Here is a 15070-nt window from a genome sequence, read left to right on the forward strand (position 1 = left end):
TATTTTATTATTGTACTTAATTGAAAGTAATAATTGATCACATTTATTTAATTTTTAAATGACTAATTGTGTAACTATTTAGGAGGATCCATAATAAATACTTTATTCGTCTATAAAAATAGTGTTGACAGTGGACGATGCATATTAAATTATTAATATGAAAAATTTGTAGTAATATTTTGGTTAATCTATTAGTATATACTAGTGAAAAATGAGAGTTACCTTTAAGAAAAGTTTACTATAATAAATAAAAATTACTAGTATTTTTTACATATTAAAATAGAAAATGACTATTTTTCTTACGGAGCCATTAAGTAATTAAGGAGTCATATAAGAATACAACAAGCTAATGATTACTTAGTAGGAACTTGATGGCTCTTTTGTTTATCTACATAGATATAAAATATAATTTATTAACTTTAGATGTAAAATTAATAGGCTACTATTTTCTTCTATCCATGCGCTGGACTAATTTAAATTAAATCGACAAAAAGGTGAAAACTAAAATTTTAAGTGAAACAAGCTAGGGCACTATGTTTTGGATTGTTGTGCTCTTTACAGCACATAATGGCATAAGTTAACTTTCCAATATCACATGAAAGTGGCTCAAGTACTGCATTACAACTTCATCGTGCTCAATATTTAATTAAACTATATAACATATTATATATTAGTACTTACAATATTGATAGTATTTGGATTATTTTTTTTAATCTTGGATATACATATAGCTGCCATGTGTTGATGCACATCTGATTTATACTTTGATGTTATCACATAATCAATATTGTAATAGCATTATTTGGATTTTTATTATTATCGACTTGATAATAGAGTTCTACAATTATAAAGTACTCCATTATCTTACTGGTTTATCTAATTTTATTACTGATTAAAATAATTTTTAAAAATTAATTTCTTAATGGATTCAATGTCACGGCCCACTACTGACTAACCAGCCCAAGTAGCACTTGATTCCCCACTAGAGTAGTTAATGCTCGGTGCCAAAAGTCTTGAATTTGAGTCTACTATAACACGACATTTAACCATAATAAAATAGAAAAAGGAAAAAAGAAATGGAATGAGACTAAATGGGCTAATGGGAGTAAACCTTTAACTCTATTTGAGTGATATTTTCCATTGAATATCCATTTATCAACACAAATTAAATTTGAAACTATTATAATCATAAATATATGACAATGGCGGATTGAAGAAATAAAACTCGTGAAATCAGAGCTAGCAAACATGTCATTAATAGTGGTTCGAAAAACCAAAGTTAATAATACTGGAACGTTACATGCAATGTTTATAAGCCGACGATGGAATTGGCATATCCCGCACGACCCCACCTCCATCATTCCTTGAAATCGCACGTACACTCAACTTAGAAGCGATAGGCTAAATGGAGTAGTAGATGTAATCCAAACATGAAAAAATCATATGGTAAGTGGGGATATGTATATAGAAATTATAGAAATGCTTCTCCCCACATAAAATAAATAGAAGAAGACGATAAAAAATAGTAGAAATAAAGAAAGCATGCTAAATTGACAAAGACAGCACACTGTATAGTCCTTCGAGAAAGAGAATGGGAGGGTCCCAAAAAGCACCCATATTTTGATTAGCAAAAAGATATTCTACTTTTTAATTATACACATACACAAATATATTGTTCTTTTTATCGAATGTATTTTCCCTTTCACTCTGTATAAACTTTTGTACAACATATATGTATGTGGAGTATCTCTATTCTTTCACAATCTCAGTTTCCACTACTTTATGCTTTTATTAGTCTGAACCACAGCTGACACTGTTTTGTCACAGTGTTCAAGAAATCTATTGAAATACTATATCTAATTATTGCCTATGGAATATTCAAGAATGTTATGAATTTCGTTTTTATAAGTATTGTGGCTTGTTGTACAATTTCTGCAATTGCCCTTCGTAATTATTTACTACTCCATTTCCTTAACTTGGCTCTTATTCTTTTTGAGTTCTTCTATTTCACTATGTAATTTTCTTTTTTAGCAATTAGTTGATGTTATAGGAGTCACACATCTTTAGGCATAATCCTACCCTCCTAAATAACTACTGTATATCAAAAAGAAACGAGCCAAGTCTGGAATAGACTAATACCACGAAATTAATCAAAATGATGTTATTTTAAATATAAACTTAAAATTAAATAAAAATTTAAACTCAACTTTCTTAATCCCCTTCCTCTCTCTCATTTTGAACTTCATGAGCTCAAAAAATAAAGTAACAACAAAGTTACTCTCTCTATCACACCCTCACAATAAGCCTGTAAAAATGAAATGAGTCAATTCAGATGGAAAGAAAGCGTAATTTTGTAATGGAAAAAATTTAAACACAATTTTCGTAATCCACCTTCTAGGCCTCTCTCTCTTAAGTTGAACTTGTGAATTTTAAAAAAGTGAAGTACTACCAATGTTACAAATCACAATTGTGCTCTATCTGTCACACACACATACACATGAGAACAAAAGCTAGCTCACTGCTCACACCATTTTTGCAATGTATCATCAAATAAATCCAAATTGCAAAGAGAATAATAAGCATGGCTTCACCAACTTTTTGAGCCTCAACGATTACACTACATTTTCCCTTTGTCACTTTCAAAACCAATCAAAGGAGTATTTTGGTAATATCCCACAAAAGCCATAGCTTTTCACCCAACATATGTTACCCTCCCCCCTTATATATTTTATGAGAGAAAGGGAGTTTATTTAAGAACCTAGCTAGCACAGAACCTCCATTCTCGTATATATCCACAATTTTCTCTCTCCAAAAATTTTGTGTGACATCCTCTTATCTATTACACCACTCACAAATTCTTGCCACAAACCCTACTATATTTGCCTTCTTCAATTATCCACTTCTTCTCAAACAAAAAAAACCTTGTTTCTTGCACATCAAACATCTGCAGTTTTTGGACTGAAAATAAGGTACTATTGTCGTCTGAATTTATTAATTAAAACCCTCCTTTTATTCTGAGGGTTGTTTCAATTATTAATTATTTTCTGATTTATTTAATTTATTTTCATGCAAAAGCTCCTGATTTTATGTATTTGATGCTTTCTTGCCGGTGCTTTTTCTTGTCCTAATTATGATGCCAAATGCCGTTTTTTTTTCGAGAAAAAGCTGCTTCTGTTATAGAATTGCTATTTTTAAAAATTATGCAATCATCAGATCCAAGATTTATAGTTACAATTATTGGTTAATTTCCCATTTTTGCAGAAAAAATGAAGCATTATTTCCACTAGCTTGATACACATTTTTCATCCAAATTATCACTATGGGAAGATCAAAAGCATTCGTGTTTTTGTTCGTGTTTGTGTTCGTGTTCGTGTCAGCATGCAAAGGTTCCGATCTCGAACTACTTCTCTCACTGAAATCTTCAATCAACGATCAGTTTCATACCCTCAGCAACTGGAATCCTTCAAACCCCTTCTGCAAATGGGAAGGAATCTCCTGCTTAGATTCCTCCCATGTTGCGAAGATTCATTTGCCAGGAAAGAATCTCTCAGGGAAGATTCCGGAATCCATCTTCAGATTCCCCTACATCCAATCCATCGACCTCTCCAACAATCACTTCTTCGGAGAAATCCCACGGAATCTCTCCTCTCTCTATCTGAGGAATCTCAAACTCAGGAGCAACAACCTGACGGGGGCGGCTGTCCCGCCCCCGGCCAGCGTCCCGTCTCTCGAGGCGCTGGACGTCTCTGACAACGTTCTCTCTGGAGAACTCCCCGCCGACATCGGGCAGCTTTCCCGCCTCAGGCTCCTCGACGTCGGCGGGAACTTGCTGACGGGGCGAATCCCGAGTTCCGTCACTAATCTGACGGCGCTCGAGGTTCTGACCCTGGCGTCGAACCAATTCATCGGCGAGATTCCACGGAATCTCGCCGAGATGAAGAGGCTGAGATGGGTTTATCTCGGTTACAATAATTTCTCCGGTGGGATTCCGGCGGAGCTCGGGGAGCTGGCGGCGCTGCAACATCTTGATCTCGTGTATAACAATCTCACCGGAGAAATTCCTGCTTCGTTGGGGAATCTGACGAATCTTGAGCACCTTTTTCTGTACTTCAACAAGCTTACTGGTGGAATTCCGAAGCCTATTTTCGATTTGGGGAAATTGGTGTCGCTTGATTTGAGTGATAATTTCTTCTCCGGTGAGATTCCGGAGATGTTTGTCAATCTGCGGATATTGGAGGTTTTGCATTTATTTTCCAATAATTTCACTGGAAAAATCCCAAACGCTCTCTCGTTGTTGCCGAATCTTCAAGTTCTTCAATTGTGGTCTAATAATTTGTCTGGTGAAATTCCTCAAGAGCTTGGGAAAAGGAACAATCTTACTATATTGGATCTCTCCACGAACAATCTCGCCGGTAAATTGCCGGAGAATCTCTGCGCGTCGGGGCGTTTATTCAAGCTGATTCTGTTCTCTAATTATTTGGAGGGCGATATTCCGGCGGATTTAAGCCGTTGCAAGAGTTTGCAGCGCGTCCGCCTCCAGAAAAACCGGTTTTCCGGCGATCTACCGACGGAGTTCACTGCGCTTCCGAGAGTCTATTTCCTGGATATCTCCGGCAACAATCTCTCCGGCGGGATCGCTGACCAGAAATGGGACATGCCACAGCTTCAGATGCTGAATTTGGCGGGAAACAAGTTTTTGGGGCCGTTGCCGGGAGATTTTGGCAGTGAGAAGCTCGAGAATTTGGATTTGTCCGGAAACGCCTTCTCCGGCGAAATTCCGGCGAGTTTCGGCCGGTTCTCGCAGCTCGTGGAGCTGAAATTGGGCGGGAACGGGCTCTCTGGCCGAATCCCTGCCCAATTATCCGATTGCCGGAAGCTCGTTGCGCTAGACCTCAGCCGCAACAGGCTGACCGGAGAAGTGCCCGCCAGTTTCGCCGCCATGCCGGTGCTCGGCCTGCTCGACCTCTCCGTCAACGAATTGGCGGGAACGATTCCCTCCAATTTAGGTCAAATTGAATCCCTCGTGCAAATCAATGTCTCGTACAACCCCCGCCTCCGCGGCTGCCTGCCGGCGACGGCGGCATTCCTGGCGATAAATTCCACCTCCGTCGCCGGCACCAGCCTCTGTGGCGGCGAGGAGGCTACTGGCCTGCCTCCATGCAGCGGCGATGGTGCGAAAAGCCGCCGCCTCCGCTGGCTCGTGCTAGGCCTCCTCCTCGCCGCCGTGCTCGTCTTCGCCGCGGCAGTCCTCGCCATGCGGCGGCGGAGCCGCCACGAGACGAAGAGAGTGGACAGCGAGGAGGGAGGCGGCTGCGAATGGGAGCTACAATTCACGAAAATGCCACGGTCGATCACAGTAAACGACGTCGTTTCGTCAATGAGAGAGGAGAATCTGGTTGGTAGTGGGAAGCTAGGTTTGTCATACGTTGGAAAATCGTCGGTAAAGAAGAAGCTGTTTTTCGCGAAGGAAATCGCGGCGGTTCCGGAGAAGTGGTGGGCGGAGTGGGGCTGCCTCTGCAAGATCAGCCACCCGAACGTGGTGAGGCTGCTGGGGATATGTCGATTGGAGAAGGCGGCGGTTTTGGTGTATGAGTTTGTTGAAGGGAAGAATTTGAGTGAGGTTTTGGGGGGATTGATTTGGGACCGTCGGATTAAGATCGCGGTGGGAATGGCGCGGGCGCTCAAGTACTTGCATTGCCATGGTGTGGCGGCCGGAGATGTTGCAGCCGCGAGAGTGATGGTGGATGAGAGAGGAGAAGCAAGGTTGAGGTTGAGTCTTCACTCCTATGTTGATCATGAAGGTAAATTATACATAACCTATTTCTTTAATTTTTGGTGTGATGATCTTTAGTTTGAGGTTTATTTCATTCAATTATTTGTTTCACATAAAATTAAAAGCCTAGATGTCCCAATTTTAGAAGGTTTTTAGGTTATGAGATGACAAATTTTAAGTTAAAATTCATATCTTGCAGATTAGAGAATTGTGGCCAGAGTCCCGTATAATTTGAATATTTACTAAAAAGACATTTGGATAAATTAAATGATTGCACAAAATTTCAAATTCATGTTATATTTAATTTTATGGGATTGGTCAGAATTTGACAAAAATTTCGTAATTTAAGTAGCTTATACATGTTCTCTAATTAATATGCACTCATATTCATGATTCCTAGACTGCAAACATAAGTGTCAAATGGACCTTATGTTTTGTTTTTAATGGCTTCGAATATTGGTATGATTGCTAACTTGAATAAAAATTAAATTAAATAAAAAAATACATATAGTAAATTTCAACCTAAAATCCCTCACATCCTCAACCATGCATAAATTCATCATAGAAAGTTATCAGAACTAGTCTCACTTTTTGTCGCAAGTACAATCTTTAGTGGTGTTGCTTTTGTTATAAAAAATACTATTAAAAAAGAGTGTTACTTGAAATCATATGTCCATGCAACGTTAGAGTACTATTTACATATTTTCTTCAAAACAAAAAATTCAACAGGTTCAAAAGGGCCGACCCAAACCAGCGACGTTTTCGGGTTCGGGCTCCTCCTGATCGAGCTCCTGACGGGCAAGAACCGGGCCGACGATGGCGTGGTGGAGTGGGCGAGGTACTGCTACGCGGACTGCCACGTGGAAACGTGGGTTGACACGGTGATGAAGAGTGATGTTGATCGTCAGAATCAGATGGTCGAGACCATGAACCTTGCGCTGCAGTGCACCGCAGGGGATCCGGCCGCGAGGCCCACTGCGGCGGATTTGCTCAAGAATTTGGAGTCCATCGTTAGATCCAGTTCATGTGTTTCTTATGGCTTTAATAAGCTTTTTTCTTGCTAGTCTTTAGTTTTTTTTATTTGAATTATTTGTTTTTGTTAAGGGTTTTCTTCTTGATTTTTTTTAACTTCTTGATTTTAGTTTTCTTTTTCTTTTTCTTATGGCCGTATGTATGTTTTGGTTGATGATGTAATGACGTGCTACTGAATGTATAATTGTAGATAGGAGATTGAAGTTTCGAAATATATTTATAATTAACTGAACTTTACTAATTTCTAGTGCTAGTTTATTATTTCCTTTACTCTTTTAAGTTTTTGTGTTGTTTGAAATAAATGGATGTTTGTTATTAAATGAACTTTTTAGTGACTTTTTTATTATAATTGGTAGTAATTGAATATAGAGTATATCATAATACAATTAGTTAAATTCGAATAAGTTTGACTCGTTATAAGAAAGAAAAATGTTTACACTTCTACGGCTACTTTAACAAAACTAAGTTGGACATATAACTTACTACTAACCCATTATACACACCTCATGAAATGCACGCGATTGATATATTAATAACATTTAATTATTCTAATTAGAATTTAATCATTCCAATACATACTTAAATTCACAATTGATAAAAATTACATGATAATTAATGCACATTTGATTAAAATTTAATCATTCTAATACATACAATTGATATTCAGTGGATAATAAGACTCACATTATTGTTATTATTGAATTGTAATGGTGGACCATAGTGATATAAATTATAAATAAATTAATGCGTATGGATAATGAGTTAGACACAACTTTCTATAAATGAAAATCACCATATTTTTATGGGCAGGACGGAAATAGAAAATCACACATAATTTTATGGATCGGGTGGAGTATTTAATAAGATTCGAGAAAATCTATATTTGGTGATAGTTTGTAAGTCTTTTTATTTTAATTAATATGCTGCTGGTTGCCGGGTTAAATTAGCCACGAATTATATGAATGAAAAATAAAATTCATTTTCAGTCCTTCAATTACGAAGATATTCAGTGACTGCATCTTTACTAGATGATGATGATGATGATCGCAATTATAGGATTTGAATCATATAAGAAGCAAGTTACTATTATTTTGTCGAGAGTCCATTTTCTAGTAGGTAGCATATATACGATAACTATTTTTACCAAAATAATGTAACTTGATTTTCTGTGGAAGAAGGGCCCTCATCACCAGTCATGTTAGGTCAACAAGAAAAAACAAAAGATATTCTCATTGTTGGAGTGGCCATATTACAAAAGATATATACATACTCCCTCCGTCCCGGGCTACTCGCCCTTTTCCTTTTCGGCACGGAGATTAAGGAATGAGTGTATAAGAAAGTCAAAAATGACGGTTGTAGGTGAAAATTTTTACTAAAAATGGAAAGAGTGCAAGTAACTTGGGACGCCCAAAAAGAAAATAAGTGCGAGTAGCTTGGGACGGAGGAAGTATTATTTTATCTATGGTCTGATGTATAATGATGACGATACCTTTGTCTCTTTGTCTAACAATGCTTTATCATGGAGATAGAGCAAAAGTTCAATGCACGCAGCATGAAATTGATATACCAATTTTATTTATCAGATTTTCTATTAATATAATATTATTTTAATGAAAAGCTTAATTTCATCTCATGAATCTTCTCTGAAACCAATCTTCTTTTTAATTTTTGAGAGTTCACGATGGTTAGGTCGAGCTACGCAAAATGGTTCATAATTAATTGCTTAAAAATAAAGTAGCCATGAATCATGATAGTATGTGTTTTAAATTGGGCAAATGGGTTATTCAATTCAAACAATTATTGATTTATTAATTATATAGTATAAAATCAATATACATACGTTGCACTGATATAATTAATGAGCTACAACATCATAATTTCTAATACTCCCTCGTCCCTGAAAATTTGTCACATTTCATTTTCTGCACTCGTTTTAGAAAATTGATAATAAATAGCTAAAGTGGTAAGAGAGTAAAGTAAAAGAGAGAATAACTTAGATGAGAGTTTTCTCTACATTATTTTCTCTTTTAATTTACTTTCTTTCTACTTTAACTATTTATTATTATTTTTAAAAACGAGTGCAGAAAATAAAATGTGACAAATTTTCAGGAACGGAGGTACTAATGTTTTTCAATTACGTTACAGACTGCGCGGTTGATGTTGTAATAATTACTTTATGTACAACATATGATTAATAATATTAAGAGAGAAACCACAGGGGCTGCTCCCATAGAAGGCTCCATTGATTAAGCATAATTAGGCCACAGACATAATATACAATAAACTAGTATATATTATAAAAAATGATCCATAACTACTTTTGTCTCTCTAATTTATACTTGTAGTTGTACTCATGCCTACACAATTTTAAAATGCTGTATTAATTAATTCATAAAATATTACTATCATTTATTTTATGATTTAATTTAGCATAATTAAGCACATATATATATTTAACCTTTGCATGTGAGAGACATTGATGAAATTGGCATTAATAAATGATACTACTATGATAGCAATAAATCAACTTTGCTTAAAAAAATATAAACTCACAAATTGGGTCTAATGATAAATGGTAAAGAATAATGAAGTCATAAAATGAATTCATGATACACATTCCTGCAAATAGTGACAGTCTCGAAATGAATTAAAATGAGCTAGTAAATCGGACTCAACATTTCAATGTACAAGTACTAATGCATGATGCATTTTGACCATCAGATATAGTTAATTAAAGGGCAAAACATCATTTTAACATTTTTGGATTTAATGTTATTTTCAAATTTTATTATCTATTTCCATTTCATTTCCGTTTTAAGGTTCGAACCTCATAACTATTTTGAAGTCAGTGTGTTTGGTGTTCAAGAAACTAGTGTTCTTTAAATTATCGAAGGGTTACGTCATTCGTGCATGTCAATGACATTATAGTTGAATTTAAAAATAACCAATAAAAATATAACTTATTATTGGATCTAATTGTATCTGACATTTGTATAAATTGAATTGCAACATAAATCAGAAACGAGAATTACCCAAATTAAGTCAAAAGAACCAAGATTTTTCGAATGTGAGAATTCTTTCCAACCAAGTCTAGCTTTCTTGTGTTTCAACTCACTTTTTCTTTCTGCATTTTAATTTTTTAATCATGGTTCTACACAATCATTTCCTAGTTTTTTTCTTTAATTTTTAAAAATTTTATTTACATTTTTTGTTTTATTTTACAAACAGAAACAAATCAACAATGTTAATTGTAAACAACATGTTGGGTTACAAACCTATCCCACATCGGATGAGTGAGGGAAGTTGGAAGGTGTATATAGTTCATGTCCAACCCCAATTAGTTTGAGGCCTTTTGGGAGTGACCCAAAAACAAATCCATGCGGGCTTGACCCAAAGCGGACAATATCAAACTAATGTTGCAGTCGACGATCCTAACAAGTGGTATCAGAGCCAGGTTGCTATGGGGTTGTGCCTGGATGAGCTCCGGTTAGGGTCGGGCCCTGAAGGACTCGGGTTAGAGTCAGGCCCAGGATGACCCAGGGGCCAGGGCTGGAACGACCCATGTTTGTGTCGACTGCGTTCCCGATGTGGTCTCGGTTCAAGGGGAGGTTTGTTGGGTTACAAACCTATCCCACATCGGATGAGTGAGGGAAGTTGGAAGGTGTATATAATTTCTGTCCAACCCCAATTAGTTTGAGGCCTTTTGGGAGTGACCCAAAAACAAATCCGTGCGGGCTTGACCCAAAGCGGACAATATCAAACTAATGTTGCAGTCGATAATCCTAACACAAGAAACCCCCTTTTTCTTACTTTTGCACAGTGAGAACTCGAAGATTCTGTCCAAAGAAGAGTCTATGCATATAAAAATAAATTATCTGACATACGAAAAAAGATCAAACAGCTAAGATTTGCTGTCATGAATATGAAGTTTCTTTTGGCCCTTTTTATTATAGTAGTAAAAGAATAAATATATTTGCTTTCATCTCAAAAGATTAAAGAATTACAATCATAACTTCTTGGAGACCATGCACAAAAGTTCTTCAACTCTCTTCTTCTTTCCGTTGAAAAAGGCCCTTTTTCATTTCATTTGGAAAAAAGAAATTCGTCTTTTAATCAAAAGAGTTGAAGAGATATTGGAAGAACGTCACTTCTCTCTTTTGATCATATAAAATAAATTTTTCCATTGGTTTGCAATTAGCATAGTTTAAAATTAAAATCAAATTAGTCAATATTTGTCATGTGGTGATAGATCAAAAAAACCATGTGTGTGAGCTTGGTTTTGTTAGGAGTTTAACTATATGATTTTAAACGGTTTTATTATATGTCCAATTACATATAGACCAGTACTCTTTTGTAGATGAGCATTGACTAATAATGTTCTGACATGTGTTGCTCATTTGTTTTTGTTTTCTTGTTTTTGTACTTGTTTTAGATAAAATGCCTACTCATTACTTTATTTATGGTGTTTATATTTCGAGTTATTTACTTATGTACTGCTAGCTCGCCATTTTTTAGCTTGTATCACATCAAAAAAATATTCAATGGCCCAATTTGAGTAATATCAATAAAACTAATGTGGAGTTCATATATTCATCCAAGAAGTCTTTCAAATTTTATCATTATATATTTGTACTAATATGGAGCTAGTACTATCATTCAACACCATGCAGGTTATAGGTGAAGTTCTTTAGTAGTAACAAAATAAGAATGCAAAGACATAAGGATATGCCTAATTGTGCCCATGCATGTGTATTTTATAAAGTTGATTTATTCGATAACAATAAAAATAAGTAGGTGCATGTGGAAACATCAATTTTAGGGCTTAAGAAAAATAACGAAAAAATGATATATCGCTCGTATCGTATTGAAAAATATCAAAAAATTATCGAATTTTCGATACGATACGATAACGATATGAATTTCCTTATATCGCGATATATCGTTTTATATCGAATATACAATATATATCGATATTTTCAGTATATTGAATTAAATCGAAAATCAATACATATTGAATTATCGATATATGCCTATATATTGAAACATATTGAAATTCCATACATATTGACGTATAAAATCATAAATATATATCGAAACATATTGAAGTTTAAAATCAATACATATTGAATTATTGATATAAACCGTATATATCGAAATCATATCGATCTTTGATATATCGTTTTGAATGATATATCAAATTGCGGTACGATATATCGAAATATCGATACAGTAATGATATTGATATTATCCATATCGAAAGTTCGATATATCGAAACTTTCGATACGATAGCGATATGAAATACTTTCATATCGATATTTTCGATACGATATACGATATAACGTTTTCGATACGATATATCGTATCGACCCAGCCCTAATCAATTTACTAATTCTCAACGTATAATTTACTTCAATTTCTTTATATAATTATTCGATAGAAGGCTGAAAACCAATATATTCCACTTGATTCGATATATAGCCCATGATTAATTTCCAAATATATACTATAGTAGTATATATTATTTTTCTATGCAAGATTTTGTATAATGATAATTTGTGATTGGGCACACACGTGCAGGCCATTATGGGAATCCTGATCCATGCAAACCAACCCACTTTCAATCAAGAGCTTTTTCCTATTTTAAAACCAGATAAATTCAAAATTGAGTAAAATAGGGGTAAAAAATAAGTAATGAATTATAACATTTTGATAATAAGAGATTTGGTGCCTGGGCTTTGACATCCACAAGACCAAAAACATGTATAGAAAAAAGTGTTATTAAGAATCTTTGTCTGAGGATTTACCCTTGCGTATCATCTTTTCTTTTTCTTTTTCTTTATTTTTTGTCAGAGGAAAAACCTTTTTGTCTGGATAAATTATGACCTAGTTGACAACCATTATATTTTCAGTACTTTTTTGACTTACTGTCATCTATTTATACAACTTATTTAATATAGTTTCTACAGCCAAACCACTGCTTTCTTAAACATGAAAATCTTTGAGTAAATCTCATCTGCACTCTCTAATTAATTTTTTTGTTGATCATATCAACTTTATATTCTTTAGAAGATTTTGTTGTTACGTAGAGATCAAGTTTAAGAATATTATATACAGTATTTTACAAATTTATTCTATGAATGGTGTTTTGTGTAGTATTATGTGTGTTTTTGTTCAAGCTGTAAAGATACTTTTGTGTAATGGCTCTCTCCTAGATTGACAGATATTTCCACAAACCAACACATAAATTTTAAGTATGGAAACGGAGATGCGTCTATCAAATATGCTCAACTCTTCTCGAATATACAGTCCTCATACATGCATACTTTCATATTATGTACTATCTTTTTTACGATTTGGCTTTCAGATTGACGATTGTGGCTAATAAGCCCGGTTAACCATAGAATTTTTTTTAGATGAGCGCTAGTAAAAGGTGCATTGTTTGTACGAACACTTATCCTATTCGTTAAACTGTTGTGTTTCGATTAATTTATGACATCCTTCTCTTTTGAAGTATAGATCTTTTATTGTTTGTGTTTATTCAGCTACACCACTCTCTCTTTTTCCCTGCAGGATGTGCACTTCTTATCTTTTAAAATTCATTTAATTTTTTAAAAAATTACATAAAACCTCAACCATTGAGTAATATACTTTGTCTAAAATTTAAATACAATGTGATATTTTCTTTGTATTATGTGTGGATATAAAATCCAAATGTGTACAACCGAATTTGAAGTATATTTTGGCACACATATATTTGGTGCCCGAGAGCACGCCTATTTGATATGGACCAATCATGCAACTACTCTTTTGAAACACATGCAAAGTAACAACATAAATTCGATTTTCTAAGTAAATATATTTGCGTTTGTGGGGAACAAATTGGGGCGACTAACTAAGTCAGGAAAATTCAACCCCAAACAAGAAAATATATTTAAATTCTAATGAAAGCCACTTTCCTTTCATACTATAATATCTAAAGGGGCTTTGCAAATTTTTTTTATACTTTTGACCACATTCAAAGTAAAAAAATGTGAGAAATAATCATAACTTGATTTTCTTGAAATTGGTGTTGCGAAATTCAATTGGAAATTTCACTACTTCGATCTGTTAAATAAAGGAAACATACATAGTGTTAGTATGATATTTAAATGTGAATAAGACTTAGTGGAAAACTTTTTTACCACTCAATTATATTTTGTCAAACAAACAAAGCATGCTAAATTAAACAGCTAGAGATAACTTTATTTTGTCAAACAAATTAACAAAGTGCGACAACTGTGAGCTTCCGAGATTATTTATGTTTATTATATTAATAACTTTAGGTCGAAACCTCAATTGTATGTGATTTCATTTATTTTAATAACTAAAGTATTTTGATTTGTACCCTTAAAATATAAGTAAAAAGATTTATGTCTATACCACAGCTATTTCTTGATTAAAAACATTGTTGTAAGCCTTCTAAATTTAATGTTGGGTTTAGGTGTGCATAGTCGACTTCACACACCATCTATCAAAATTATCTAAAATTAATATTCGAAAGAAAAAAAAAGTGTCAATTCATATATTTGTGGGCACGATGTATATAGAAGGAAAAGTAATAATGCACACTTATGTTTCCATCAAATGTTGTTTCTCCTCATTCAAGAAAAAAGGGGGATAAGGCCATTTTTCTATAATGGAAGGGTCGCTGTGAGAATTTATGACCAATAGAAATCAGACAACTCTCTCACTCAAGTGGTGATGTTTGTTTTTGAATAGTGATATGTTTTCCCAAAATTAGAAATTGATTAAACATGACTCTGAACACTTGACAAACTCATATCTATTCTTGGCTGTTTTATTTTTCTTAAATCCTTTATTTACCAAAGTTTTCATTGATTAGGATTTTAGGATATTGAAATGTCTGGTTTGAGGTAACTTAATTAGGTGAAAATATACTTTCAGTGTCCCGTCCAATAATTTTTGACGTGTGGGTCTCAACCTTTTTAATTTTATATTCAACTCTTATTATTTTATTTACTTATATATAATAATTAAATAAAAAAAGACATTAATTAAAGCTTAAAATTTGCTCAAATAAAATCCTTGAATTACACCTTAAAATTGTAAAATATATAGTAATGCATAATGAAAATTTAAAATAAGAAATTCAATAAAAATTAAAGTTTATCGAACTAAATAATAATTGGATATTTTAAATCAATATTATTGTATTGATAAAAATGTAAATACTATAAAATTTACAAAAGAAAATGAAAACTTAC

General features: G+C 34.0%; 1 protein-coding gene across 1 annotated transcript; it reads left to right on the forward strand.

Moving 5' to 3' along the window:
- Positions 1 to 2745: 2745 nt before the first annotated feature.
- LOC121751981 (leucine-rich repeat receptor-like serine/threonine-protein kinase SKM1) lies at positions 2746 to 7046 on the forward strand. The gene is made up of 3 exons (XM_042146827.1): positions 2746 to 2969; positions 3262 to 5801; positions 6503 to 7046. Exons 2-3 carry the CDS (start codon positions 3320 to 3322, stop codon positions 6835 to 6837), a joined length of 2817 nt encoding a protein of 938 aa, XP_042002761.1. The 5' UTR covers positions 2746 to 2969; positions 3262 to 3319; the 3' UTR covers positions 6838 to 7046.
- Positions 7047 to 15070: the final 8024 nt, after the last annotated feature.

This window comes from Salvia splendens, chromosome 10, assembly GCF_004379255.2.
Source record: "Salvia splendens isolate huo1 chromosome 10, SspV2, whole genome shotgun sequence".
Classification (NCBI taxonomy): Eukaryota; Viridiplantae; Streptophyta; class Magnoliopsida; order Lamiales; family Lamiaceae; genus Salvia; species Salvia splendens.